General features: G+C 39.5%; 1 protein-coding gene across 1 annotated transcript; it reads left to right on the top strand.

The window, feature by feature from the left end:
• On the top strand, window positions 1-26,246 carry ATP8B1 (ATPase phospholipid transporting 8B1). The gene is made up of 27 exons (XM_009815701.2): window positions 1-181; window positions 3,833-3,930; window positions 5,265-5,378; window positions 5,887-5,985; window positions 6,093-6,154; window positions 6,599-6,671; window positions 6,767-6,837; window positions 8,088-8,170; window positions 9,870-10,028; window positions 10,193-10,281; window positions 11,033-11,223; window positions 12,140-12,348; window positions 13,196-13,239; window positions 13,386-13,542; window positions 14,699-14,887; window positions 15,621-15,733; window positions 16,212-16,376; window positions 16,736-16,847; window positions 17,986-18,061; window positions 18,878-19,010; window positions 20,019-20,304; window positions 21,073-21,296; window positions 22,245-22,328; window positions 23,285-23,530; window positions 23,784-23,922; window positions 25,044-25,174; window positions 26,016-26,246. Exons 1-27 carry the CDS (start codon window positions 1-3, stop codon window positions 26,244-26,246), a joined length of 3,759 nt encoding a protein of 1,252 aa, XP_009814003.2.
• The last annotated feature ends 556 nt before the right edge of the window (window positions 26,247-26,802 follow it).

The raw sequence follows: 26,802 nt of genomic DNA on the forward strand, positions 1-26,802 counted from the left end.
ATGATCTCAGAAAGGGATTCGGAGACCACCTTTGATGAGGATTCCCAGCCTAACGATGAGGTGATGCCATACAGTGACGATGAAACGGAGGATGAGTTGGACAGTCGGCAGCCTGTGGTCGAACCAGGACAAAACCGAATCGACAGAGACGCGGAAGAGAGCCGAGAGCCATTGAAAAAAGGTAACATTATGACAGAAACTTGATTTGGGTAGCAAATGAGCCTGAATACAGAGGCTGAGCCATGCATAGATCAATTTGATTTTTGTGGTTGTTCATTAGGTGGGATTTGGAATGGCTTATCTGAATCTGTGGAGGAGTAATTGATGGCAATTCAGCTTAACAAATGTCAGAATGAAATCAGCTTCATTCCAATCTGCAACCAGAGTTCTGTGCCACTGCTCGTTGCGTAAAGCTAATTATCTGCACGGTGACCTCGTCTTAATTAAGGCAGGCCCTAGATGTACATAGCCTGTGGTCTCTGAGAACTGCTCGAACAGAACTTCAGATACTTGTCTTCCCCATCATCTGGAAACTTGAACCAGCATGAGCCTATTTGCTGTATTTAGTCAGTTGGTTTGCATGTATTTCTGCTTTCTAAGTCTGGCACAGGTGAGATTTCAGCCTCAATGCTAATTTTGCGGCCTCTTGATTTTCTTTATTTGCAGTAGTTTCAGAACTGCAGAAAGGTAAGGTGAGTAGGAGTTCAAAGAAACCTGTCAAGTGCAGACTGTGTGCTGCCACCAGCGTAGAAGGATAAATGGGAGGAAGCTCTCTGGCATGTTTTAGACATACCTGTTCTTAACCTCTGGCCAAGGAAAGTCTGTAACTCCCCTAAATACCTTTTTATTTTCAGTGTTGCAATGTGAGTACTTTTTATTTAACCACAGCCTGTTTTATATATTTTTATATATATATATATATATACACACACACACACTTTTCTTCCTGTTTGTGTGGCAATAGGGAACAGTTGATCACTTCTCATTTTATAACCACCTATTAGGTGTTTTCAATTTTATAACCACCTATTACATGTTTAGTTTTGGGTTTTTTTTACGGTGAATGAGGTAACACAGTCTATAGAATAAACACAGTTTTCTTAGCCTCTTATCATCTGTCATATTTTCTTGAGTTCTCATCATGACTTTTGCTCTCCCCTCCTGCTCCCCGCTCTTCTTTTATCCAGATATTTTATTTTGTAGACACAGTGCACCAGCAGCCACAGGTGGCTTTGTGGCCTAGTATAAGCACAAGAAACAAAACTAAAACAGGACCACCTATACCTTCAGTTTCTTTTCTGAAGTGTACCATGCCCTTTCCTTTATCCTGGTGAATTGGAGAGAATCTGAAAGCAGGGAGATGAGTTTTGATTCTGTTCTCCAAAGGACTCACAGCTCCCGCTTATTCAGTGTAACCACAAGTCTCTGCTGTCTATACAGTTAATGTTACCCAAATTATTATCCAAAACATGGACTAGAGCTATGGATATGGCAGAGTTCCTTTGAACTCTGAGCTAGGGCAAAAGCTTTAAGGAGGTAAGAGATGTTCCCATGCAGGCTTGGTAGGCCAGTGCTCTAATCATAGAGCTTGTAAGCAGTTGACAAACTTTGCCAGATTTTTACTTTTTTTTCCTCTTTACACCCTTTGAGGTTTTTTGTTTGTTTAAATCATCTTTGCCTGCTTTTTCTGGTGAATAGATAAATTTCTGGCATAAGTTGCAGAATTTGTAGAACCTGCTGACTGGTTCAGTAGCTGATTATATTCAGGTAGTGCTACTAAAACGTCATCCGTTTTGCTTCTTGTTTTTTCCCCTCAACAGAGATGGTTTTCCCTTTATATTCATGTAAAGATGATGAATTACTGATGCAGCTTCCCAAATATTAGGTATTAATATCACTGTTAAGCAGTTTAAAGTAATTTCAGGGAGCTTCCTTTCTGCAGATTTTATTTAAGACCTAATTTGCCAGTTTTCCATCTGGGGTGCTAAGGTTTTATCAACACTGCAATGTTTTTTGTGAATACGGTGAAGAAATGTTCTTGTAGACATATTTACAATTTTCTTCAGTCCTGTCATTAATAACCTTCTCAATTCATGCACTTCAGTAATGCTTATCTTCTTTTAAACCAAAATCTGGTCCTCCAGTAATTTTTTTGTAAATTTTATGTAAGGCAGCTAAAACCCTGTGACTCTAAGCACTTCTATGTAAGCCCTGACCAGGATGCACCATCTGTTGTATGTTTTCATTTATGCAATCTTAAATACAAGTGCTACAGCAAGATAAATATTTCTCTACTATCTTCTCAGCTTGCAACGAATATGCTGGAAATGAAAGTTGTATAGTCACAGTTAAGATCCCAGATCCATCAAACAAGAACTTGCTTTATGTGTGGATGGGGGGAAAAAAAAGGCTTTGTGTCTGCATTTGAGTTTTTAAGTCTGAGTCAGCCTTATCAGACATGACTGCCTTACAGTGGCCCTTATGGCAGCTCAGGAGCTCCTTCACACGTGCTTCCCCATGCATCCCTGGCAGCGTGTGCCAGTCGCCACCCCACACCTCTGCCTCCGGGAGTTTCACCCCATCCATGCTCTGCAGTGCTCGATGTGCTTAGGTCACAAGTATCCCATGAAACCAAAGAGAGCACCCATTAAGACAATTATTGTGGGTTGGAGAAAAGGGGGAGATACTTGATTGATGAGTCAGGAAAGCTGAATTTCAAAATACTGTCTGTCTCATCCTTCCCAGGCAGGCAAAGCACTCCTGTGAGTTGGCTTAAAAACTTGCTGAATGAGTTCAGCGGGGAGTTTCTTTGATGTGGGCAGGGCCTGAACTTGTGGGTGTGGGTAGCAGGATTAATAGCGCTATCAGTGATACAGGCTTGAAGGCAGGCGAGGGATCTGAAGGAGCTTGGAGGGAAAGAAGTAGCCTGTGAAAGAGGGGGCATGGAAAATAACTTGACAGCAGGAGGCGTTCTGGCAGTAAATAGTGGTCAGCCAAAAGCTATATATGTCCTAGATGAACCCCATTTAAAGGTGGACTTTGTAGGACTTAGATTAATGATAGGGACCTTAAGGTGGAGATGGATGGTTTGTTAGCAGGTCCTCTAGAAACTTTTTCCTTAGAGAGACTGTATGTCAAGTCAGGTTTTAAACGCTAAATACTGAAGGTGACAGAAGGAGGCAAGATTTCTCGGCTGCTTTGTAAGCAATTTTATCAGCTTATGGTCCACAACTTCAGAAGGCTGCTGCAGACATTGCTTGTTTAGTTTGGTTAAATTTTACCGCAAAACACAATCCATATTCCTGAATTTTCAAGCAATCAAACAAAATCGATGACTGACAAAATAAAATGAGCACTTCAGATTTTTACTTTTTTATGGTTGTAAATGAAAACCATTGCATAGTATTATTATATGAAATAATTGTTTTCAAAAGTTGAGTGGACCTTTTCCTTTCTAGAAAGACTGAGAAATCACGTTTTGGGTGCTTAGGGCTTCACAGATGCAGCAAAAGCAAACTGGAAGAGGGGAAAGGGAATTTATCATGAACGAGTGTTACTCTGATAGGTTTTCAGTTTCTCATAGAACTTCCAAATTGTTAATCACCACTTCTTCCTACGTCAGATTATATTTTAATTGTTAATAAAGACAAATAGCCTGGCAATTTCTTGAAAATCTTTTTTTAGACTATGTACTAAAAAGCAGGTACTGGTCTTGTTTCAACTGAAAGTACCTTTAAAAGATGGCATTTGAGAGAGAACCTGAAACTGGCAGATTTGTGCACTCATGTTTATAACAATCGGGTGTTGACCCATTTTGCCTTGTCTCTTCCAGACTGCAGCTGGCAAGTTAAAGCAAATGACGAACGCTTCTACGAACAGCCCCAGTTTAAGAGAACAATATTTCTGTGCTTCAAAAAAAGCAAATACGCGGTAAGTTTTCTTTATCTCAATTACGTGCTAATAGTACTTGTCAGGGTGAATACTTTCTTAATCTCAGTAAGATCTTTCCAACCACTGCTGATTAGTGTAGAAGCCACAATTAACACTTCCTTAGGATTTCCATCAAAGGTGGGGAAGTATCACTGCTTTTGGGTTTGTGAATGGAAAACCAAGGTATCAAGAGACTTGTTTAACATGAGATAAGAGAATTAGAAGCCAGGTGTCCTCAGTCCAAATTCCTAGTTTTACCTGCTCAACTACGGCTGTTGCAAACATCTGCATAGGTGTCATCTTTCATATAAGAAGTCTCAGTGTAGTATTAAGCAATATCTTGATTAAGCTAGACTGGGACAGTCTTAAAAGTAGACATTTGGGAATGTCTAGTAATTTAAACAGTGTCATTCTGGATCCACCTAATTATGATAAAGGGGACATTTTAATCTAATTTATCAAAACAAAAGGTTGAATATCTTTTCTCCTGTTCCTGATTTTTGTAACTTTTCAAAGTAATAAAGGTATGGTGCTTGTATGTGGTGCTGGTTGCGAGTGACAGAGGCTTGGACTGCAGGGTTACACATGGACTGTCCGCCTTTGTCTGTGATGCATTGGCTCGGTGGTTCCCTTGTACTTGCTGAGATACCTGTCTTGCAGACTTGAGGCAGTTTGGATTACTTCATGCATGAGTATGAACATTTAATAGTAAAACTGCTACAACTGGAGCTATTCAAATAGAAATTCTTCATGCTTGGACTAGGTAGGGACTGGCACTCATGAGAGTTAACCTTTGCTGGATCTGACATTGTCCTTCCTGAATAAGTCTCATTAACAGTCCTTTGTATCTGGATTCATTATGTCTAGTTTGATGCCTGAGACCAATTATAGCCCTAATAGTGATATCGTGTATCTAGCAAATAATGTCAAAAGGTATTACAGAGAAGATTGCCTAGGAGGAGGAGAGCACTGAATTTTCCTCCTCTTCTCTCTGCTCATCCAGCAGTGCCATGTGCACTGTGTCATTTACCTGGGGAGAGGCTGTAACCTTTCCACACTGTGACTGTGCAATGCCCTGTAGTCCTCCGTGTAGCTAAAGCTGCAGTCTGAGATGCTTTTTGGGGTATGTTCATGTTGGTGAAACAGACCTTTTTTGCCTTATTTCATTAAGACAGTGACCCATGTTAAACTGTTGAGGAAACGTACAACTCAAAAAACACAAAGTTCATAGGAAAGATTTCACTAGTAAAATGCTTTACTTAAAAATATGCATTGTACATTTGTAATGTAAGAAGAATCTGCTGTTGCAAATGACATTTGGTTTTCTTCAACAGGGAAATGCAATTAAGACATACAAGTACAACCCTATCACTTTTCTACCACTGAATCTGTTTGAACAGTTTAAAAGAGCAGCCAACTTCTATTTCCTCGTTCTTCTCATTTTGCAGGTAAGAAAGACAGACAGAATACTAACTGTGAAGTGAATTTGCCATGCTGATCTACTGAGCTGAATAATACATATGACACAATTCAGTACTATCCTGTCAGGAAATTGCAGGGTACTTTGTAAGGGACTGTATCTGTACTGCTGCAGAAACTAAGCCCATCTTAATAGAAATCTGGAAAGACCTACACTAGCTTTGTATTAGCTAGGATGAGCTAGTTGCAGAGTTCATGAATTTCATGGGGAAAAGATGTTTCTTTTACTCTGTAAAACACAAACGGCCTTAAGTTCCACTCATGAATCCAAAGCTCCAACAGAAAATATGAGCAACTACAGTTGTTAAAAAGAAGGTGATGCTGAGGTAGAACAGCACGGTCAAACTCTCCCCTGATAGTTTTGTTCATCTTCACAACCTGACTTAAAATTATCTCTGGTCAGATCACTATTAAATGTCTCTGAATTGAGCTTGATTGATAATCCTGTACTGAACTGATTTTATTTGTCTTTTGTAGTCGATTCCCCAAATAACTACCCTGTCATGGTATACAACACTGGTGCCCTTACTCTTGGTGCTGGGAATAACTGCGGTCAAAGACCTAATGGATGACGTTGTAAGAAATCTATTTTATTAATATTAAAAGCAGAAAACCCCCAGTGTTGTTCATTTCTTTAATTATGATACGCTGTAGGGAGTACATTCTCTACTCCTGGTTTTCAGGCTCGTCACAGGATGGACAGTGAGGTTAATAATAGGACATGCGAAGTCATCAGGGATGGAAGGTGCGTACTGTTCCTTTTATTAACTTTGTAAGTAATGTTTGTTGCCTTATTACTAAGTTTCATCACAGATCTTAAACCATAGATGACAGGGAAAGTTCAGCTTTTTGTTTTCTACTGTTCCACATGCCTATGTGAAAACCTAATTGAAAATGGAAGAGAATTGCCCAAAGCAGTAATTTAAACTTAATTCTGTGGCACGAAATCTGTGCTAAGAGCAACTTCTTTAGAGAGAAGGACGGAAATTCATATATAGGTGAAGAGGGAAGAGAAGAGGTAGGTTGACTTCTAACTTATAGATCCCCCAGCTAAACTGCAGTTTCCAAAAAGAAAAAAAAAACAAGATGTAATGTTTTTGTACTAAGGAAAGTTCAATATTTCAAGATTTATAGAGTGCATAGTGTTCTAGATTGAATAGTAATAATTATTAAACTATCTTGATATTAGGTTCAAAAACACAAAATGGAAAGATATTAAAGTTGGTGATATCATTCGTCTGAGGAAAAATACTTTCGTTCCTGTAAGTGCTTTAGATATGTTTGGTTTATGTTTCTACAGAGTTCTGTATGAATCTTGACTTGGATTTATTTGATGCTTATTTATTTGTTTTTCTAGGCTGACATTTTGCTGCTATCCAGCTCAGAACCAAACAGTCTCTGCTATGTAGAGACAGCTGAACTAGATGGGTAAGGCTCTATTTAAGGATTTCTTGGATTTAATTTTGGTTTACTGGTAAAAGGACAAGAAGTGTGTGTTTCAGACTCTACTTGTCACTTGTTAAGCCACACCTGGAAAACTGTGTCCAGTTTTTGACTCCCGCAATTCAAGGATCATTAAAAATTAGTGAGGGTCCACAGGAGTACCACAAAGATGTCTGAAGTGTTGGAGAACATGACATATGAAGAAAGGGTGAAGGACTTGGATTTGTTCAGCCTGGAGAAGAGAAAGGTGATTTAATCAGTCTTCCAGTATCTCAAAGATAGTTACAGAGAAGATACTCTCTTCACAAGGATGCACACTGACAGGACAAGAAGCAATGGATGCAAGTAGCTCCAGAGGATATTCTGTCTGCATTCAAGAGTATTTGTTCTCATGGTGGATAATTTTTACCATTGGAATAGGTTGCCCAGAGAAGTGGTGGAATTTCCCTCACTGGAAACAGGCAAGGCTTGGCTTGACAGGGCCCTGGATAACCTCATCTAACGTCCCGCTTCCAACAGGAGGCTGGACTGTTGATTACCAGAAGTCTCTTCCAACCTGGACTTTTCTATGATTTGAAATTTTTCTTATTCCCTGTCAGTGGGAAAACAAAAATACATGTTTTTCTGTGGAAGTTTTTCCTAGAAACTGCTTAGATAACAAAAATTTTACTGTCTCTGTTACTTTGTAAATGTTTTAGTTCATGTTGTCAGAAAAGCTAGTGCTGAATTCTTTTAGAGAAGTCCATAATGATACAGACCTCACCTGATGAGGTGTTAGTTTTTCCAAATGAGCAGTGTATTCCTCGCTCAACCGTTAGTAATCTTAAAAATGATGACTTACAACATCATGCAAAACAAGGATCTGTTTGTGTTCCAAAAGATTTTTTTCTATAGGAGCTTTTAACAATATCTGTTCTTAAATATTGCTTTCAAATAGCCATTATTTCAAACTTAATTACTGCCTTAGCAAAACAATGATTCCGAGAAGCTTCACTTATCTACAGTGAGCAGAGGTAAAGGGGTAAGATTTCACTTGTGAAGAAAAGCAGCCGGTGTAAGAACTAGTGATGTGGTTCGTGAATGCTTCATATCCATGCAAATGCATGACTTTGCCATTGCTTCCAAGTAGGACGTTGGTACCTGTGGCATATTGATTTGCTTAATTTAATTTTGTTCAAACTTCTTTCCTGTATCCATGTTTTTAATAAAATTACCTTTTTATCCTTTCTTCTTAGTGAGACTAACTTAAAATTCAAAATGGCGCTTGAGGTGACACACAGGTATCTTCAAGAAGAAAGCGCGATGGCAGACTTCAATGGTTTGTACAGTTATATTCTTACAACTATTCAAATATTGCTCAAGCAGTTTACAGTACAAGTAAATAAAACATGGGTGGGGACGGAAGTGTTGCTACTGGTGTTTGTGATTCTGGAGTTAGTGGCTTCCTGGCTTTTGTCACAAGGCAGCGTAAGCAAGTTGCAGAAAGGAAACTGTGCTGCTGAGCAAAATATAGTCTGTCTGAAGATGAGACCTTTGCCATGAATGAGCTGTGGTACCCTAAGCAGAGATGATAGAGCCTTTTATTAGTCTTTGCCTGCCTGTTTTCTTTGGAAAAAAGTATGTTTGCTGTTGGGATTGGATCTGGAAAATATCTTCTATTGCCCTTTTCATATTTATCATTATGATGTAGCTGCTTTCTGTGCATGATGTGGAAACTTGAAGGGCAGGAATCCCTTCTCTTACTGAGATCTGACACAGAGTTTTATCTCAAGCTGAATTTTTTAGCAATCCTAAAATTGCAAATGCTTAAAAGAAAAAAAAAAAAAAAGGACAAAAAAAAAAAAAGACAACAGAGTGACATGGAGAAGTAAGCAAGTAGGCACTGGTCCTGGTTTCCTCCAGTATGAGAACTGAAGAACACAAAGTGAAATGAGCAACTGACAGATTCAAAATAAACAGAAGGGAGACGCTTTTTCACGGAACACATAGTTAAGCTAAAATTCACAGTTTGCCAAAGGATGTTGCGGATGTAAAAAGTTTGTGCTTTCAAAGAACGTCTCTCGAGCAAATTTATATGGAAGGAGAGCCTGCCCACAAAGACATCGGCTCTTGTTCAGGAGATCTGTTGGCTGCAACTTGCTGTGAGACTCTGAAAGCACTTCAGTGGCCTGCACCTGTAATTTTACTCTTCCTTGCACATCCACCAGTCTTGATGAGAGACGCGGTTCAGGGCTAGAGACAGCAGTGTTTTGGTCTGAAGCTGCCATTCTGTGCTCCTCTGTAGCAACCGGCAGTTACGGTGACGTTTATGTTTATTTGTTTCTGAAACACAGTTTTGATAATGGTAACTGCAGCATGAACCAAAATTTTAGGATGAGCTCAGTTTTGGGAATAGAAATGCAAATATATAGCATCAAGTGCCGATCATAAAGTAGGCAGTAGGAATAGGGCAAGTCTTAAGCGTCAAAGTAAAATGTCACTTTTTCAGCTGTAATATTCAGGTATCTGCACAGCATAGCAATGCACAGTGGCAACATGTATCTGTAGCAACATACTGCACGAAGATTGTCTTCCCCTTGTGGGATCATTGCTAGTCAGTCTTCAATGGCAAAATGAACTGAACACTACGTCCGTGCTAAAGTGTAAGATCCGGAGGGACATACACTCTTGTAGGCAGGCATTTGTTAAAATTTGAGAAATATTAAAAGGAAAGGTGAACAAAAAGTGCCCTATTTGGCAGTAAATGCTGTGTGTACTGGTCTTGGTGCAGAAAGGAATTCTTTCTGCTGTTTCAATTTGGAAAGCAAAATACCACCCTAAGATACCATATTTAAAATATCAGCAGTACAGCACTGAATATTTGTACACCCTAAACTTCAAAGAAGGTGTTTATTCAGAATACTCGTTTTCTCAAATAAACAACCTCATGAAGTAAAACTACTTCCACGGTGGGTACAAATCAATGCATTTTTATTTAACTGTTGTATATTAAACATACTCTCCTCCAAATTTTTTAGGTCTAATTGAATGTGAAGAACCTAATAACCGACTGGATAAGTTTGCAGGAACATTATTCTGGAGAAACATGAGTTACTCACTGGATGCTGATAAGATTTTATTACGTGGATGTAAAATCAGGAATACAGACTTCTGCCATGGAGTGGTCATATTTGCAGGTATTTATGAATTGAACATGCATAATATTTAAAAGCATGCCCTATAGAGTGAAATTACGTCTTTGTCTTATAAACATGGACTGTATTTTATGTCCCAGTTTTGTAAAATAGTAAAACTAGCACTTGTTTGTGTATTGTATCTTTCCTTTTTTTTGTATTTTTAGGTGCTGATACAAAAATAATGAAAAATAGTGGAAGGACGAGATTTAAAAGGACAAAAATTGACTCCCTTATGAATTACATGGTTTATACTGTAAGCCTTTTTGTTTAAAATTCAGATGTTTGAGTTCATTTTAAAGTGAATAGAGTGAATGCAAATTTAGGAAACTTTTTTTTTCTTTTGGTGTGATAAGTATGTTTCCACTTTGTTTTGACCTGACGATTTGGGTTGAAGTAGGAGGGAATCTAAACAGGTGCCTTGCTGTTGGCGGAATCTGCGACCCTAACCTGCAGGTATAGGGCAGCCTACGTGATGCAGAAAAGTGCTTCAAACCCAGTATTGCAGGTGCTTCTGCTTGTTTGCACTAAACTGTCGGACAGAGACCTGACCTGGGTCCAGAGGTCCGTTCAGCCTGAAAGGTTCAACACCTGTGGTGTTTGTCCTTGGTCAGCACCCGCGGGGTGTGTGTATGAGGAATACGCGCTGTCCTACAACCTGCGCTCTACTGAGTGTGATTCCCTGGGATGGGGAAAGAGGAGAGAGGAGCTGGCCTGTTAGCAGGCAGAGGCACTTAACTCAGCATGACTGCAGTTCTGCCCCTGCTCCGAGCATGTTCACGTACCCTATTTGCTGCCTGCTTAGATAAACGTAAAAACATGAAAATGATGCTTGGGGAATAGACTAATATTACAACCCAGATTATTTGAAGAGACCATTTGTGGGAAAGGTTTGCTCCCCTTCTTACTTACAAATACATGTAATATTCTATTTGGAACATGAGATTTGGGATTTAAGTCAAGGAAGTGTTTCTGAAGTGTCACAGGCCTCTCTGTGTGCACTGTAGATTTTTGTTGTCCTCATCCTGCTGTCGGCTGGCCTTGCTATTGGACACACTTACTGGGAGCAGCAGATTGGCAACTCGTCTTGGTACCTCTACGATGCACAAGACTTCAGTCCTCCGTATCGTGGCTTTCTTAACTTTTGGGGATATATCATAGTTCTGAACACCATGGTTCCCATTTCCCTCTATGTGAGGTAGGTAAAAACCTTGGCTTTTAGTAGCTGAACTGGTGATAGGGTTGAATTACTTAACATACGGATTAATGGTGAATGGACTTAATTTCCCATTGGTGGTAACAAATGCAGCTTCACATTGGATGGGAAAGCATGTTAATTCTCTGTCTTACTGAAAAGGCATTGGATACACTCACCCTCTTCACTGAGATTTTACAAGAAAGTGATCCGTATTGCTTTCATATAAAATCATCACTCAAGGATCTTTGACTCCAAATTTAGAGATATCAAGCTTTTCTTACAGTATTAAGCGTATCTGCTCTATACTTCGAGTAAGGAAAACGTTTTCCCAAGCAATGATCTCTGACAAAGCTGGAGCCTTGATCCTGCTAGTATTTAACTTCTCGGTCTAATTCTGCAGTCACAGTGCGTGAAGGAAACTATTTGGAAAAAAAAAAAGAAGATGGGAAAATCATATTTTCCAGATTTATTCTCAAAAGAGGCCTTACTGCTCCGTGAAGTATGAATAATTTTGCCTTTGACAAACTTGTTTGTAACATATTTGAAGTCATCCAGCCTCCTACCCACTCTTCTCCATATTGTACTTAAAATGCTATTCCCAAGTGGCATTTCTATTTGTTATGGGAGCAGCACCATCGATACTCTGGCTTGATAAGGCCGTAAGGGCTTTTCCCCGGTTACTGCGGTGTTGTTGAAGCTGAGCTCTGTGGTCCGACATCAGTTTGAGTGGCCTGTGTAGGGGTGATGGTGTTCTGTAATGTGCTGGTAAATGTAATTGTTTTTTCTTAAGCTCCTGGGCTATATGAGCAATTTGAGTCCTGGAAAATAGTCAGAGTCCCCTGGATCTGATAGTAGGTCGTTATTTTGAACTATGAGATGCAGCTGGGAGTGAGAAAAATCATTGTATTCCATTTAGCGTTGAAGTGATTCGTTTGGGCCAAAGCTATTTTATAAACTGGGACCTGCAAATGTATTACCCTGAGAAGGACACAGCTGCGAAAGCCAGAACCACCACGCTGAATGAGCAGCTGGGGCAGATCCACTACATCTTCTCTGATAAGACGGGAACACTTACACAGAACATCATGACATTTAAAAAATGTTGCATAAACGGCCAAAGATACGGTAAGTCTGTGCCACGTTGCTGTGCCCTGTAGTTAAAACCATGGCTAGCACAGGAGCTCTGATTTGTATCGGGAACACAGGGGGAAGACCCTGCAAGTCCCTGTATAGCACAGCTGGCAGCCTCTGAGCAGTCTATACAAATGAGTAGGAATTTTAATGCTTGTTTGAAATTGGGTGCATACGAGTGCTTTTAGTTTCAACTGAACTACCACGATTTAGCCCTGGCATTGACTAAAGCTCCAGTAAAATTGAATTGTTGGTGTTTTCCCCTTTAAAAAGGGGAAACTGATGGACCTGAGTGGAAACTTCCCAGTAGAAATGTCAGAAATGAGTAATTTACAGAATGCTTTACTTCTGGTGGAAATGCTTCAGGGTCAAAATTAATCTAGAAACAAAAAAGAAAATGGAGTAAGAACAGCAATTTCTTCATTTTGGTGTTAGCTACTTCAATTTCCAATCTTGTCTGGATTTCAAAATTTAGAATACACAGCATATGTGCTCCAAAACTATTGTTTCGTTGGTTCAGATAAGGAAAAATGCAGTGTGCTAACGCCATGTGCTTTTTAAACATCCTACCTCTGAAGAGAGATGAGGAATTTCTGACAGTGAAAGCCATGTTAAGCCAACATGAATGTTTTATGATAATTCCACCACGTGCTTTTTTCTTAGATTTGCTTCGGTGGCACTAGTATACAAAGGTACTGCAGCTGTGAAAGAGCTTGCTTTTTTAAAAATCTGAGCTATTCTAGGACAGTAGATATTCTATATATTTTTCACTTTGTGAATGAGTTGTAAGAACTTTGTTATTCTGTCCTGTGCCTTCTGACTGATGGTGCTTGCGTTTCAGGAGACTGCCGGGATGGAGCAGGGCAGCTTCAGAGCCACCCAGAGGTAGGTAGGTCTGATCTGGCGCTGAAGTCCCTATGGCCTGTAGAACAGGAAACGTTCCCTTGCCAAAGTGTGAAGAGATGCAGGTAGGCACAAAGCAATTGCACATGACATAACTCAAACTCTCTCTTCTTCTGTTTTCTAAGCAGCAAGTGGATTTCAGCTGGAACATGTATGCAGATGGAAAGTTCTCGTTCTATGATCACTATCTGATAGAGCAAATAAAATCAGGAAAGGAGCCAGAAATTCAAAAGTTCTTTTTTCTGCTTGCTATTTGTCATACAGTCATGGTTGACACTTCTGATGGTGAGTATGTCTGGGGAAACAATAATTCAAATCCAGTTGCGCACGGGAGAGGTCCAAAACCAATGCTGATCCCATAAGTGAGAAAGAGTGCTAGGCTGCTCTTTTAAATTAAACAAAAGCAAGAGCCGGTGCTGTTCCCTCTGTTGCACTTGTCTGACCCTTTATGGGAGGAGGACTGTCGTTATGACAGTTACAGTTGTGGCAAATGCCAATCTTAAATAACAGCATATTTAGGAGGGTAGGGGAACAGTTTATACGGAGGTCTTGCGTTTTCATGTTACAGGTCTTCTCTCTGTTCAAACACATCTTTAAAATCTCAAAAGCATAAACCTCAAATTAAATGATAATGACACTAGCATAGTCTCTGGTTCCACATACATATGTGAAAGTACAAACACATTTGGACACTTGTTTACAGTGTGGAAAAACAAGAGTTTTCAGCATGATGGTTTCATTCTCTTACTCCTTGAAGCCCCATAGACATACACAAATCATGTATGTCTGTCCTAAGAGTATTGGCAGCAAATAACCGAAAAGAATAACAAAAATGTGACAGAAACTAAATTTAGAGATGAGTGGCTATTGAAGAATTCATGAATGTGAAAAATAAGGTTGGAAGATTCAGTTAAAACATTGAAGAATAATAGTGCTTTACTCCTATCTTTGCAAGATCTTTGTGAAACTGGCAGTCTCCTGTCCTTTCTTGCCTTTCCTGCTAATATTTTTGGAGTTGTTTCCGATACATTATATTGGTGTCTGTGGCCAGGGATTTGTCTTTTGGAGCTTCCTTTGAAAACACTAAAATGAACGTATTGAGAAATTAAGATATTCAAGTTATATTTGTTTTGAGACAGAGAAGTTACAGTTTTTGCCTTTATACCTGGAGGGAAGAGGGTTCAGCGACTTACCCGTTTGGAAAGTACACATAATAAAAAGGAGGGGGTCCCTAGTTCCTCTCATCTGTGTGCACTGCTACCGGGTGCTGCAGTGGTGTATTAGACCTCACTTCAGAAGAAGAAAGGATGTGGCATTGCATGTCCAGCTCTCAAGTGCTCTAAAGAATGGGTGTGAATTTTTTAGCTGTGGTGTCCGAGTGCCCCTGTAATGCTCAGGTATATCCTGGCTTTCTCTTCTTTTCGCTGTTTCAATGATACAGGTCAGCTCAATTACCAAGCAGCTTCCCCAGACGAAGGGGCCCTGGTTATGGCGGCCAGAAACTTCGGCTATGTTTTTCTTTCACGAACACAAAATACCATCACTATAAGTGAAATGGGAATTGAAAGAACTTACGATGTCCTTGCTATCTTGGATTTCAACAGTGATAGAAAACGGATGTCTGTCATTGGTAAGCTGATTACAACCAACCTTTATAGAAAAGGTCACTCATATTTCATAGGTGAAAAAGTATGTGCAAGGGAAGTTGAAGTCAAGAATTACGGCTGGGTAACACACAGTCCTGTGATAGATTTTAATCTGCATAGCTCTGTATAGCAAAAGAGAGGCTTTGTAATTAGGTGCAAACGTGTCCACTAGACAGTCCTGATGTTTTGACATGGCCTCTGCTGAAGACGATCTTGGGTCCCTTTAGTAGGAGCTTGAAGAAACGCTGCAAAGATGATTTATTCCCCTTTTTCCCCAGAGAACAAACAAGTTGTATGTTCCTCTAGCTATTGAGGTATAAATAGCTCCTTAGTTTTACTTTCAACTATCTTTAAAGAAGTCAGTCTTGAATCAGTTAGAGAGCTGTTGTTTTTAAGGCTATAATTATGGTGCATCGTATCTCTAGTATATGTCTCTGCCCAGCTCCTATGGGCAAGTGAGACATTAATAATATATAAACTATTATCAAAAACGTAATCCTTGGGAGTTTAAATATTCTCTGCTGTCATGAAAGAGAAGAGGAAATGCACTTGTCAACCAAGTTACTTAATTGAACCATGTTAGAGATGATGAAAAAGAAACATGATCTTGTAGTTTTGCTACTTAACAGCAGTAGACTGAAAAATCTAATCTAAAACTTTTCCTTTTTTTAAATGTACTCTAACATTTTGTCCAACCTCTCATATTTTACTCCACAGTAAGAGAATCAGGTGGAAATATCAGGCTATATTGTAAAGGGGCTGATACAGTAATTTACGAACGGTTGCACCCAAGAAATCTAAAGAGAGAAGCTACAGAAGAAGCACTAGATGTAAGTTTTTATTTTATATGCTGTTTTTAAATCAAAAATTGTTTATTTCTGACTATAATCTAATTGTATTAATTTCCTTTTCTGAAGCGATTAAAACGAATGCAGACCTATAATTTACTCTACACGTCATCCTAAACCTGAGAAATAAAGCAATATAAGTTTTCATGCATGTTCTTAAAAAGGCATTCATTGTCTTTTCACGAGAAGTGAACTTAAATTTTGTCGACATGCTTTTTTTCATAGTTACCAGTATTCCAGATCACTACGCTCCGTTCTATTTGTCACCTCTTCAGTCTTTCAGTTCAGAGTGCCTTGTCAGCTATAATGTAATTTTTGGCATTTCTGAAATACCCAGGACTAATTGCACAGTCATATTTGTTTTATCAGACTTACCAAATGCTTATGATCTTAACTCTAATGTTTGGATTGCAAATGAAGAGTTTTGTTTTGTGGATGTGTTCTTTTAATTATCTTTCAGATTTTTGCAAATGAAACTCTTAGGACACTCTGCGTGTGCTATAAGGACATTAGTCATGGTGAATTTGAAGCATGGAATAAAAAGTTCATGGAGGCCAGTGTAGCTACAACTAATCGTGACGAAGCTCTGGACAAAGTATATGAGGAAATAGAAAAAGACTTGATTGTAAGTCCAGCTTTAAATTTTTAGTGTACCTTTATTCTTATATAAGAAGAAACATCTTTTTTTGAAAATAAATTATCCTTGTTTATTAGGACATTTTGATTTAGATCTTTCCAGTATTTTATTGGCTTTAGAGCCACACCAAATTTTAGAGCTTAATAGAATGAAGGGAAATGTATTTTAGTACGTGTATTTCGGTGTGGTCACTTCTATATGCAAGAGTTTGTCTTTACTGAAATCTTAGCTTGAGCTGTACCTCGGCTTGAAGACATATCCAGAATAGTTTCATTCTCTGCTGAAATTAAACCAGTTTTCTATACATGTTTATCCTAGTGAATACCTGTATTTCAAATATCTTCCAGCTGCTTGGTGCGACAGCTATTGAAGACAAACTACAGGATGGAGTTCCAGAAACTATTTCCAGACTTTCAAAAGCAGACATTAAAATCTGGGTGCTTACTGGTGACAAAAAAGGTGGGTTTACTTACAGCCGAAGAGCTAGTAAAAACAGGGTAAGAGCTAGAAGATAAACTGGGACAAATGCAGACTAGAAATAAAGTATATGTTTTTCTGGAAAAGCTTAGTATGAAAGTCCATTTAAATCAAAACTGGAGGAATTTCTACAACGTGCAGAATTGCATCTCAGCTGTTCTCAGTCCAGAGTTACTGGATGGGCTTCTGTGTAACTTCTGTTCCTCCAACAGATTAGCCTAGACGACTGATTTTCTGACTGTCTTCTGTAGGGAAATATCCAACTACTGCTTTTCCCAATGCAAAGCAAATGCAGGACAACTTGCTTTTAACGTCAGGCTTGCTTGGCTCTGAGGGCAGGTACCAAAACTCGTCTTTTTATACTGAAAACTTACTTTTCAAAGAATCACTAGTGTTGCTGACAGAGATTGATTTGCTTTTCTTTCACTAGTTGCTAATCTGCAGTCCGACAACACATTTAAAGTCAGTTCAAAAAATGGCATTACATTTGTAAGTAAGAATGGCTGTACTACAGCCTGGATGGAGGTGCTGCTAGACCAGCATCTCTCTGATGCTGGCAACAGCCTTGGTTCAAGGAATCCAGAGTAAGGACGGGGCTAGGTAGTGTGGCATACTCTGTGGTTGATCCTTGCAACACCTTTGGTGTAATGGCTCTCTGACATGGAAACAGCATGTCCACCATAAATAGGCCCTGGTAGATCTTCTGTGAATTGGCTGGTAAGACTTTTCCAGGTTGCTAACAGTTTTTTGCATTCAAAACATCTTGTGACAAGGCATTCCTCCACAGTAATGTACATTTCATAGGAAATGTTGCATAGGAAATAAAATTCCCTGTTGTTGACTTTAAATCCGTCACCCACTGCGCCTCCATTGCCACACAGTTGTTGTATGACAAATAATTAACAAGCATTTTCCCAGCTCCTCTGTGCTATGCATGACTTTTTTTTTTTTTTCCCCCCCCCCCTGTTCATCCACACTGTGGTAATGAAAGGGAACTTCTCATACTGAAACGTAACTTCAAAAATTATTTAAAAGGACTTCAGGTACTTTTTGCTGCTCCCAACAGTTACTCATGACAGAACTTTAAGTAAATACTTTCCTCTCCTATTTTTTATTGTAGAAACTGCTGAAAATATTGGATTTTCTTGTGAACTCTTAACAGATGAAACAACAATCTGCTATGGAGAAGATATCAGGCAAGTGAAAAGCACAAAGGATTTTTTTTGTGGGAATTAAAAATTTTCAATTTTTAAAATTAACCCAGCAGTAACATTGATTTATCCCACAGTGACTCTTCAATGACTGAACAGTATTTCTTGGCAGTTGTTCAGCTGTGCATTGTCTGTTTCTTTTGTTTTTTATGGAATTATAATTTTACAAGGCAACCTCTTAATTGTGGGTAGAGGTGGTAATATCTTTATTTGCAGGAGGTTATACATTCTAGGTCAACAACCGCTGATGTTAAATTTGTCCTGAAGTTCAGACAAGCCTGGAGCCCACCTGGAGTGGGCTAAGCAGGTCTCTCCCTAGTCCAAATCTTGAGTAGTTGCTAGGTTTTGCTCTCACTACCTGCCCCTGAACTTCAGCATTTACCCCAGCTGGTCTTCACCCTATCCTGTACTCCTGTATGCAGTACAGACCTATGCTATAAAACCACAATGAATCCCAAGGTATTCAGCATTTAGTCATAAAGAATTTGTCAAAATTGTTAGACCCAAGGAAAAACAACATGGGGCTGGGAGAAAAACTAGGGCCCTGTAACAGCGTCACAACTATTCCTGACTCGTTTTTCCAAATTTTTCCTTATTTGCAAAACAGCAAGGATATGAAACCAGTGTGATCCTCTTTTCACTGTTGCTCTTAGCACTGCTTAGAACATCACCTAATATATGGTAAAAAAAGTCCTTGCAGCATGTATTGCATTTATTTCTTGCAGATTTTCAGTCTGGGACTGATCTAGCTTAAAGTTTATCCTTGATTTTTCCTGTAATAGTATCCACCTCTCTTTCCAGTGCTCTTCTTCAAACTAGGTTGGAAAACCAGAGGAACAAAGCTGGATCAAGTACCCATTCTTCTCTAAGAATGAACGAGCCCTTCTTCCAGGGTAGTAGAGATCGTGCTTTAATCATCACTGGCTCCTGGTTGGTATGTAGAAAACATATTCTCCTGTGTATTTGAGATTTTGGAGGTACCATCAAGTCACAGTGTCCTTCACTGAGAGCTTTCTTCATTTGTCTGCTTTGCTAAACCAATCAATGAGAATTCTTTGGCCATTGTGCCTCCAGTTGAACACATCTGTTTGATATTTACATTCAGAAATATTTTTGGTTTTGAAGGTTGAAAATAGTGCTCAGTAAAATAAGGAATGTCTTGGGCCTTTCAAATCACCCTGATAGCCACTGTCAAAGTAAAGCCAAGGCCCTGCAAAAGTACAGTCTGATTTTTCAGCCTGTTTATTCTTCATGGGGATTCTGGTCTAATGGAAAAAAAATGAGAGATACTGCCAGTAATTCAGTGACTGTTACCCACCCTGTTGCCAGGCTGCTCTTACAGACACCTGTAAAAGAAAAAGTCCGGTGAACAGCTAAGGACCATCTGCCATGTTCCAGCGCTCCAGCCCTAAACCTTTATTTTGTACAAAGAAACGTACATCTGTGTATAAGGCATAGGAAGCAGGCTGGGGATGCCTAAAGGTAATCTAGCAGGAGCATCATATAAAATTGCATATAAAATTGTTACCCCCTACTACAGCTGAACTGCCGCAGAGCTAATCTGGGTATTTAAAGGACACTTCCACATGTGTTGAGCATGGTCATGCTTTCCTTTAGGAGATGGGGAAATAGGAGAGAGGGAAGTTTAAGTACCAGAATGTTTTTCAAAAGTGAGTTAGTTCTCATCAGAAGAAATACTCCTTTGAACTCTGCAAGAAGTGCTGTGACGCTAAATTACAAGCATTTTGCTTTTGTTAATCCCACCAAATACATTCTTTTCATTGTTTCCATAGCTCTTTGTTCACTCCTCTGCACGAGCATTTTATTAAAATGCTATAAATTGGGTGATGGGAGCATGATGAAGTTAAGTGTGTTGCATAGGCAGTACTTGGAGTGTGATTTGAAATAGTGTAGAAGGAAACAAAATATTTTTGTTACACAGAATGAAATCCTGCTGGAGAAGAAAAAGAAGAAAAAGAAACTTAAACTGAAATTCCCCAGAACAGCAGAAGAGAAAAAAAAGCAAACTGAGAAGAGAAGAAGGGATGAAGCTTACAAAGAACAGCAGCAGCAGAACTTTGTTGATTTGGCCTGCGAATGCAGGGCTGTGATCTGCTGTCGAGTGACTCCAAAGCAGAAAGCCATGGTGGTTGAGCTTGTGAAGAAATACAAGAAAGCTATTACTCTGGCTATTGGGGACGGTGCCAATGATGTAAACATGATTAAAAGTAAGGCAGCTGTAAAACTTCTTTTGGTAGGAAAGATCTCTTCTGGGCATTCTTCTGCAGTCTCTTTGCTATTACTCTTTGTTCAGAAGACTCTACCATCTATTTCATTACCCACGTTAACATCACTTGGGTTTTGTTAGCTTCTGTGCCTGTGCTTTCCCTTTTTGAGGAAGCCCGTGATGAAATGGTTAGTGGTTTTTGCTGATGTATTTTAGCTTTTTCTGTAGGCATTCCCTGAGAAGAGACTCAAATTACATTGATTATCATGCTGTACGTTACAAAAATGTAATATAAAGAACAAAGTAATAGCTTAGCTCCGCCTTGCTTGGAGGCATTAGCTGTGCTGTATTGCAACTGGCACTCTTTGAACCGCTTCCTGAGAAATCCCACTGAGAAAGAAACTTCTGGAATATGGTTTATGTTAGGAGTGTATTTGTAAACTGCCTGGCCAGTTCGTTTAGGGGTTTGCTTGCTTTGTCTCATCACTTAGTTCTCCCTTAGTCAAATTTCCCAGCGTCCGTTCTGATGGAACAAGCACTGAGAGAGAATGCAAGCCACGTGGAGATGTGCGCAGTAAATAGAAGGACAAGGAAGGGCTTATGCACTGTTGTGTTAGTCTTTAATGCAGCCTTTGTGCTGTATACAGAAATAAAATGAGGGAGGAGGACCTGAAGCAGAGAACAGGAACTGGTAGAAGGTTTGCCCTAAGTCATGTTGTTCCTCTCCCTTTGTTCGACATAGCATGTGGTATTTGTTTCCTTAACTTAGCTGCCCACATTGGAGTTGGAATCAGTGGCCAAGAAGGGATGCAAGCCGTCATGTCAAGTGACTACTCTTTTGGGCAATTCCGCTACCTCCAAAGACTGCTGCTGGTCCACGGACGATGGTCTTACATTAGGATGTGCAAGTTTCTAAGATATTTTTTCTACAAAAACTTTGCTTTTACACTAGTCCACATCTGGTATTCGTTCTTTAATGGCTTTTCTGCCCAGGTAAGAAGGCATGCTCATGTGTGATACTAACAAGCAGATCTTCCTTTTTGTTAGTGCAGAATAGCAAAGGTTTAACCTGGGAAATGATGGGAACCTGAAGTTATCATCAATAACTTCTGCAGGAGAATAGGTGATAACTACTAAGCTAGTTAGTTACAAGCTAAGCAGTTGGTTATGATTTCAGAACACTAAAGTCAGTATCATGATTGTACAGGGAGGAGGGGAGGAAGAGATTGTTATATAGCGGTTTGGGAAATCTTTCCCAACCCTTCTACTTAAGATACTCCTAGGTGAAGCATGTATATATCAGTAGGAAACAAAACTCAAATTTTTATCTTGAACTGCTGTCTGGAATGGCTTGACATGTGCTTGTTGTAACTGGCAGTGTTTGAAGTTCACATATTGTCGAAAGATTGCGTTGAAAGGACTTTAAGAGTTGAGATGCATCTCCATGGGCATAAGCAAAAGACAGGCAGATGTCATTGCATGGACCAGCATGGAGGGTCAGGGCCATAGTCACAGGCAAGCAGCCCTGCCTGAGGTTAATGCTGTTTTCTGTGATGGAAACTGTGGATGCCTAGGACAGAGCAAAAAAAGAACATACAAGTTTGGGAACCCTGGTTTCTTTTTATGTGAGATGCTAAGTGCTCATCACAGTCACAAGTGCAGCTATAAACCAGACCGACACTTTGTGTGAGGTGTGTTCGGTTTTGATAGTGTTCCAGGTCGGATAACACTCATGGTTTGTATGGAGTGGGGCAGCTTAATACAGCCTAAAAGTAGTTTCAGCAGAGCTTTCAGCGAAGGTGCTGCTTGCCTTTTGGGTAAACACTGAGATGGGTAATTTAATGCTGTAGTAGAGCACGTGTGAATTTTCTCAAGAATTAGAAGGAAAAGGTGTAATCAAAAAGAAATCATTAACTACTAAAATTTCTCCTCTTCTTGCAGACAGCATATGAAGACTGGTTCATCACGCTGTACAATGTATTGTATTCTAGTCTCCCGGTTCTGCTAGTTGGCTTGCTTGACCAGGTATTCTCCACGTCGTTAACAACAGATGAATCCAAAGGCATTTAACATCAAGTGTTTAATTACACTGAAACTGGTTGCTTTGTTTTATGTATAAGGCATTTTGGGGGTTTTGTTTGGTCTTTTAGTTTTTAAAAATGCATTCCTCTTCCCGTGTGTGAGGTAACAAGAGACAATAAGCAGAGGGTTACTGAAATAGCCAAAGTTAATCAGGTCAGAGGTCTTCAGTGCTAATAATGTTTGTTAAAAATATTTCTGAGTGCCTGCTATTCCATGACATCATTCCCACTGCACAGCAACAGGTGGCTTTATTAATGGAAAAGATATTACTTGCTTACCCTTCCGAGCTGGAGATGTAGGGGCTGCACAATTTTAAATTACTATTTGACAGGAAGTCATGGTGTGTAGCATTTGTTTTAATTCAGTGGGACAAGTGCTTTTGGCCTTCTCCACTTGTTTTTCCATACAAGGCTTACTTGCTGATTAGGCAAATCAATGTTTCTGCTTTCTTTTGTGATAAAAGCTAAGAAAAAAATTTGGTACCAAATTAAGCTGTCACTTGAGTATTTGTTAGAGACTTAAAGTCAGGACATGCAGTCGTACCCCCCATCTTCTGCTTATTCACCGTGTAGGGAAAGGACTCCAACACAACACATAGCTGTAAAGAGCTGTGCAACTGTGAACGTTCTTGTCTTTGCAAATAACGGGCTAAAAATGTAGAAGCTTGGAAACAGGATGTGTGATAGCTTTGTGAGAGAGGTTCTCCAGACTTGGTTCTTCCTTAGTTGCATGCATTACCCTGTGCAAAGTCCTGCTGCCCACACTGCTATTTGAAAAGGAAAAGAAATCTGCCATTTCCTTTGGAACAGTCTATAGCTGAGCTTCTTACTCTTCAATGCTCACACCGAGAACAAGAAATTGCAGCAACTTTTTTTTTTTTCTTTTCCCACTTTATTAAGGATGTGAGCGACAAACTGAGTCTTCGGTTCCCTAGACTGTATGTTTTGGGACAGAAAGATTTACTTTTTAACTACAAGAAATTCTTTTTAAGTTTGCTTCATGGAGCTATAACTTCATTGATAATCTTCTTCATACCGTATGGAGCTTACCTTAAAACTATGGGACAAGATGGAGAAGCACCTTCAGATTATCAGTCATTTGCTGTCACAGCAGCATCTTCTCTTATATTTGTCGTCAATTTTCAGGCAAGTAAGCTTAGCTTCCTGATATCTGTTGCTCTGAAAACACTTTCTAGACATGTTTCTAAATTTGTCTGCTAAAAATGTAATAATGTGCAAAAAGCTTCCCCTTTTTGCCTTCCCTCTTATCTGTTGATGCTCTCTCTCTGACTGATGTGTAAGTGGATGAGAGATGACTTGACCAAAACGCTGTCAGTCTTCAGAGTAGTTGATATTATTTTGAGTTAATAAACTGATTGGAGCTTTTGTTTGCTTTCAGATTGGCTTGGATACGTCTTACTGGACTTTTGTTAATGCTTTTTCAGTATTTGGCAGTATTGCACTTTACTTTGGTATCACATTTGACTTCCACAGTGCTGGAATCCACGTTCTCTTTCCTTCTGGCTTTCAGTTCACAGGTCAGTCGTGTTTTCTGTTTCTTGTTCCTGTCTAACACAGCTTTCTAACTTGAGCAGAACTACAGCCAAAATGTCATGGCATGAACCTGATGCCTGTGAAAGGAAATTGTGCTAAATACTAATTCACTTCCAAGGAAGGGTTTTGTTTATGTTGGGGGCCAGGTTGCTTTATTGGAATACTTCTTTTCTTTCAATGAAAATGAGCTGGAACTTGGTGTGCTCAGCAGTAGAAGTCTGCAAATGAAAAGTTAAAATTGGTGGGGCAGCTTAAAGTAAAGGGAATGCGATGATCTGGCAGGGTATGTGTTTGCCAAGTTGCTCTGACTGATCAGTGGAAAGTAAAAGCCCAAAGTAAGACAGAGCCAAATGCTGTTAGCAGCTCCTTGGGATTTTGCTGGAAGTCCAGGGAGGGGTAAGTAGCAGCCATTAGGAATTTTTTTTTTTTCTGAGGAAAACTGTGCTTCCTAATTTTCTAGGGACAAATCTTTCTTGCGTTGCCTTGGATCTAAATATCCCCCCAAAAAATAACAAACCCTCTCAATTTTATGTTCTCATTTCTAAGCTGAACCCCATTGAAAAAAGTTAGTTGCCTCTAATATGTTTTTCTTTGGCCTTTAGTAATGTTTTACACTTCTGTAACTTCCTTCTACCTGAATACTTTATGCATTTCAGAAGTTTATAAAGATGTGACTGCTACTTCTTTTGAGATAAAGTTCCACAAGATTGGGTGTTTGGCTACTAAATATCGCTTGCTTTCTAGACCCCACACATACCAATGATGCCAGGGGGAGTTTTTCTTGCTTTGCCTGTTCTAAAGCAGGACAAAAGCCATGCATCTCTCTCAGCCAACAGTTTGTCTTGCCGCCTCCCATAGCTCTTAAAAGGGCTTTGATGTGAATTATTCTATTATGTTGTAATAGAAGTGCTTTATAAAATTCTTTCCTATTACGCTGTCTTCATAGTAGAGTCTCTGAATAAAAGCTTCATGTTGTGATACACAACAGAATACCTGAATGCTAGGTCCTCAGAAAAGAAGCTGTGGCTTTTAGTATCTTATTTGTGTTTTACAACTAGTTTACTTGATCATGTCATAAACTAATTTCTGCTCTTTTCATTCCTAGGAACGGCTCCAAATGCTCTGAGACAACCGTACCTCTGGCTGACCATGATTTTATCAATTGCCATTTGCTTACTTCCTGTAGTGGCACAGCGTTTCCTATCAATGACAATTTGGCCTTCGGAAAGTGAGAGAGTGAGTAAAGTCTTAGGTTATTTTGGTTAATTTGGCATGTATTTACTTACAGGAGTCAGTATTGCTGCTAATATTGGAGATAAGTAAGTGAGTGTGCCCTAGGGAGAACGAGACGAGACTGGAGCTCAGGTCCTGTGGCCAGGGAGGGTGGCAGCAGGGCTTTCCAAAGGCCAGACCCAGCCTGCCTTCTAGCTGGGTGACAACTGGTGCTATGATGTTTTGCCATCCAAAGCAGAGTGTCACTTTGTGTCTTTATTTCTCAGTATCTTCCTTGTGTGCTTCTGTGTGATGCAGAGGTACGTGTATGAGCTCACACACAGTTGAGTGTGAGCTAATTCATCATTTGTCTTCGCTGAGCACTTGACTTTGTAAAACCACAGAAACCTATTTTGAAGCTACTGATGACCTGACTTGGGTTTTTATTTGGGCTGTGTTGGAGTTCCATTATTATCTGTCAGAATATAGCAGATAGTTGTTTTGCTTGCTTCTCTTCTGCCTTGAGCTGGCAAATAGCATATCAGTATGAAAATAGTTAAAATTGCGGTAGTGTTGTTTAGAAAGATATTAAAGAAGTGTCAGCATGAGAGTACAGGAACAGCTTTCAATTACATATCTTCAGTCCACCTCAGTGAAAGACATTTAAAGATAAATGAAAATAATGAAGTTCAAAATAGTACCGTAAGTCTTCCTGAAACGGTTAAATCAAATTTAAACAAGAGAACCCTCCTTATAAGCAGTTTAAGGATGTAAAAAAGTATCGGGTTATTTCCCCAGACAGTAAACGCAAGCAAGCTGTTTTCCTTTGTAATCCGTAAACTCATCTGTCTTTGCATGCATGAAGATTCAGAAGAACCGGAAGAAATACATGGCGGAAGAACAACAGTGGAAGCGAAGGCAAAGTGCTTTTCGCCGAGGGGTATCTGGCCGTCGTTCTGCTTACGCTTTCTCCCATCAGCGGGGGTATGCTGATCTTATTGCTTCTGGACGCAGCATACGGAAAAAACGGGCTCCTTTAGATGCGGTCCTAGGCAACAGTGTGACAGAAGTCAGAGATGTTCATGAAACGAACTGATTTACTGCATTTTGAGGAGAGGCTTTTTATCCCAATAATTGTACAAAAAAGTGGGTTATTTTTTAAACAAACTCAGGATATTTTTTTTAACCAAATGGAGTAAGGATATGAAGATTTCTATGTTTTATCACAGAACTGGGTTTGGACTGCTGGAAACAGAAAGGCCAAGAGTTCTCTGCAGAGCTACTAATCCTTGTGCAACTGATTTCTATTTAATGTGAAAGTGAAGGATATGTGTGCGAGGGTATGAAAACCCAGCATTGTAATTTTTTTTTATCGATGCCTGGAATTACAAACCTTTTTCACATTTTAATAATATGTTGGTATAAAACTGGAGCTACATTTCATATTTTGTCTTTGAAAGCAAACTGCTAAGTAGCAGTTACCTTGGGTGCGCCATTTCATTAAATTGCACAGTCAGCAAATCAGATGTGATCAGTCTTTTGAGAGGGCCCTAGATACTCTCATCTGAACTTGTACAGCTGAGATTAGGATATATCTGGTGATAAACTTCAGTCAGTGTCAGATTTTATTAGGAATTCTGACATATGTAGGT

The sequence above is a fragment of the Gavia stellata genome, chromosome Z (genome assembly GCF_030936135.1).
Source record: "Gavia stellata isolate bGavSte3 chromosome Z, bGavSte3.hap2, whole genome shotgun sequence".
In the NCBI taxonomy this organism is placed as follows: domain Eukaryota; kingdom Metazoa; phylum Chordata; class Aves; order Gaviiformes; family Gaviidae; genus Gavia; species Gavia stellata.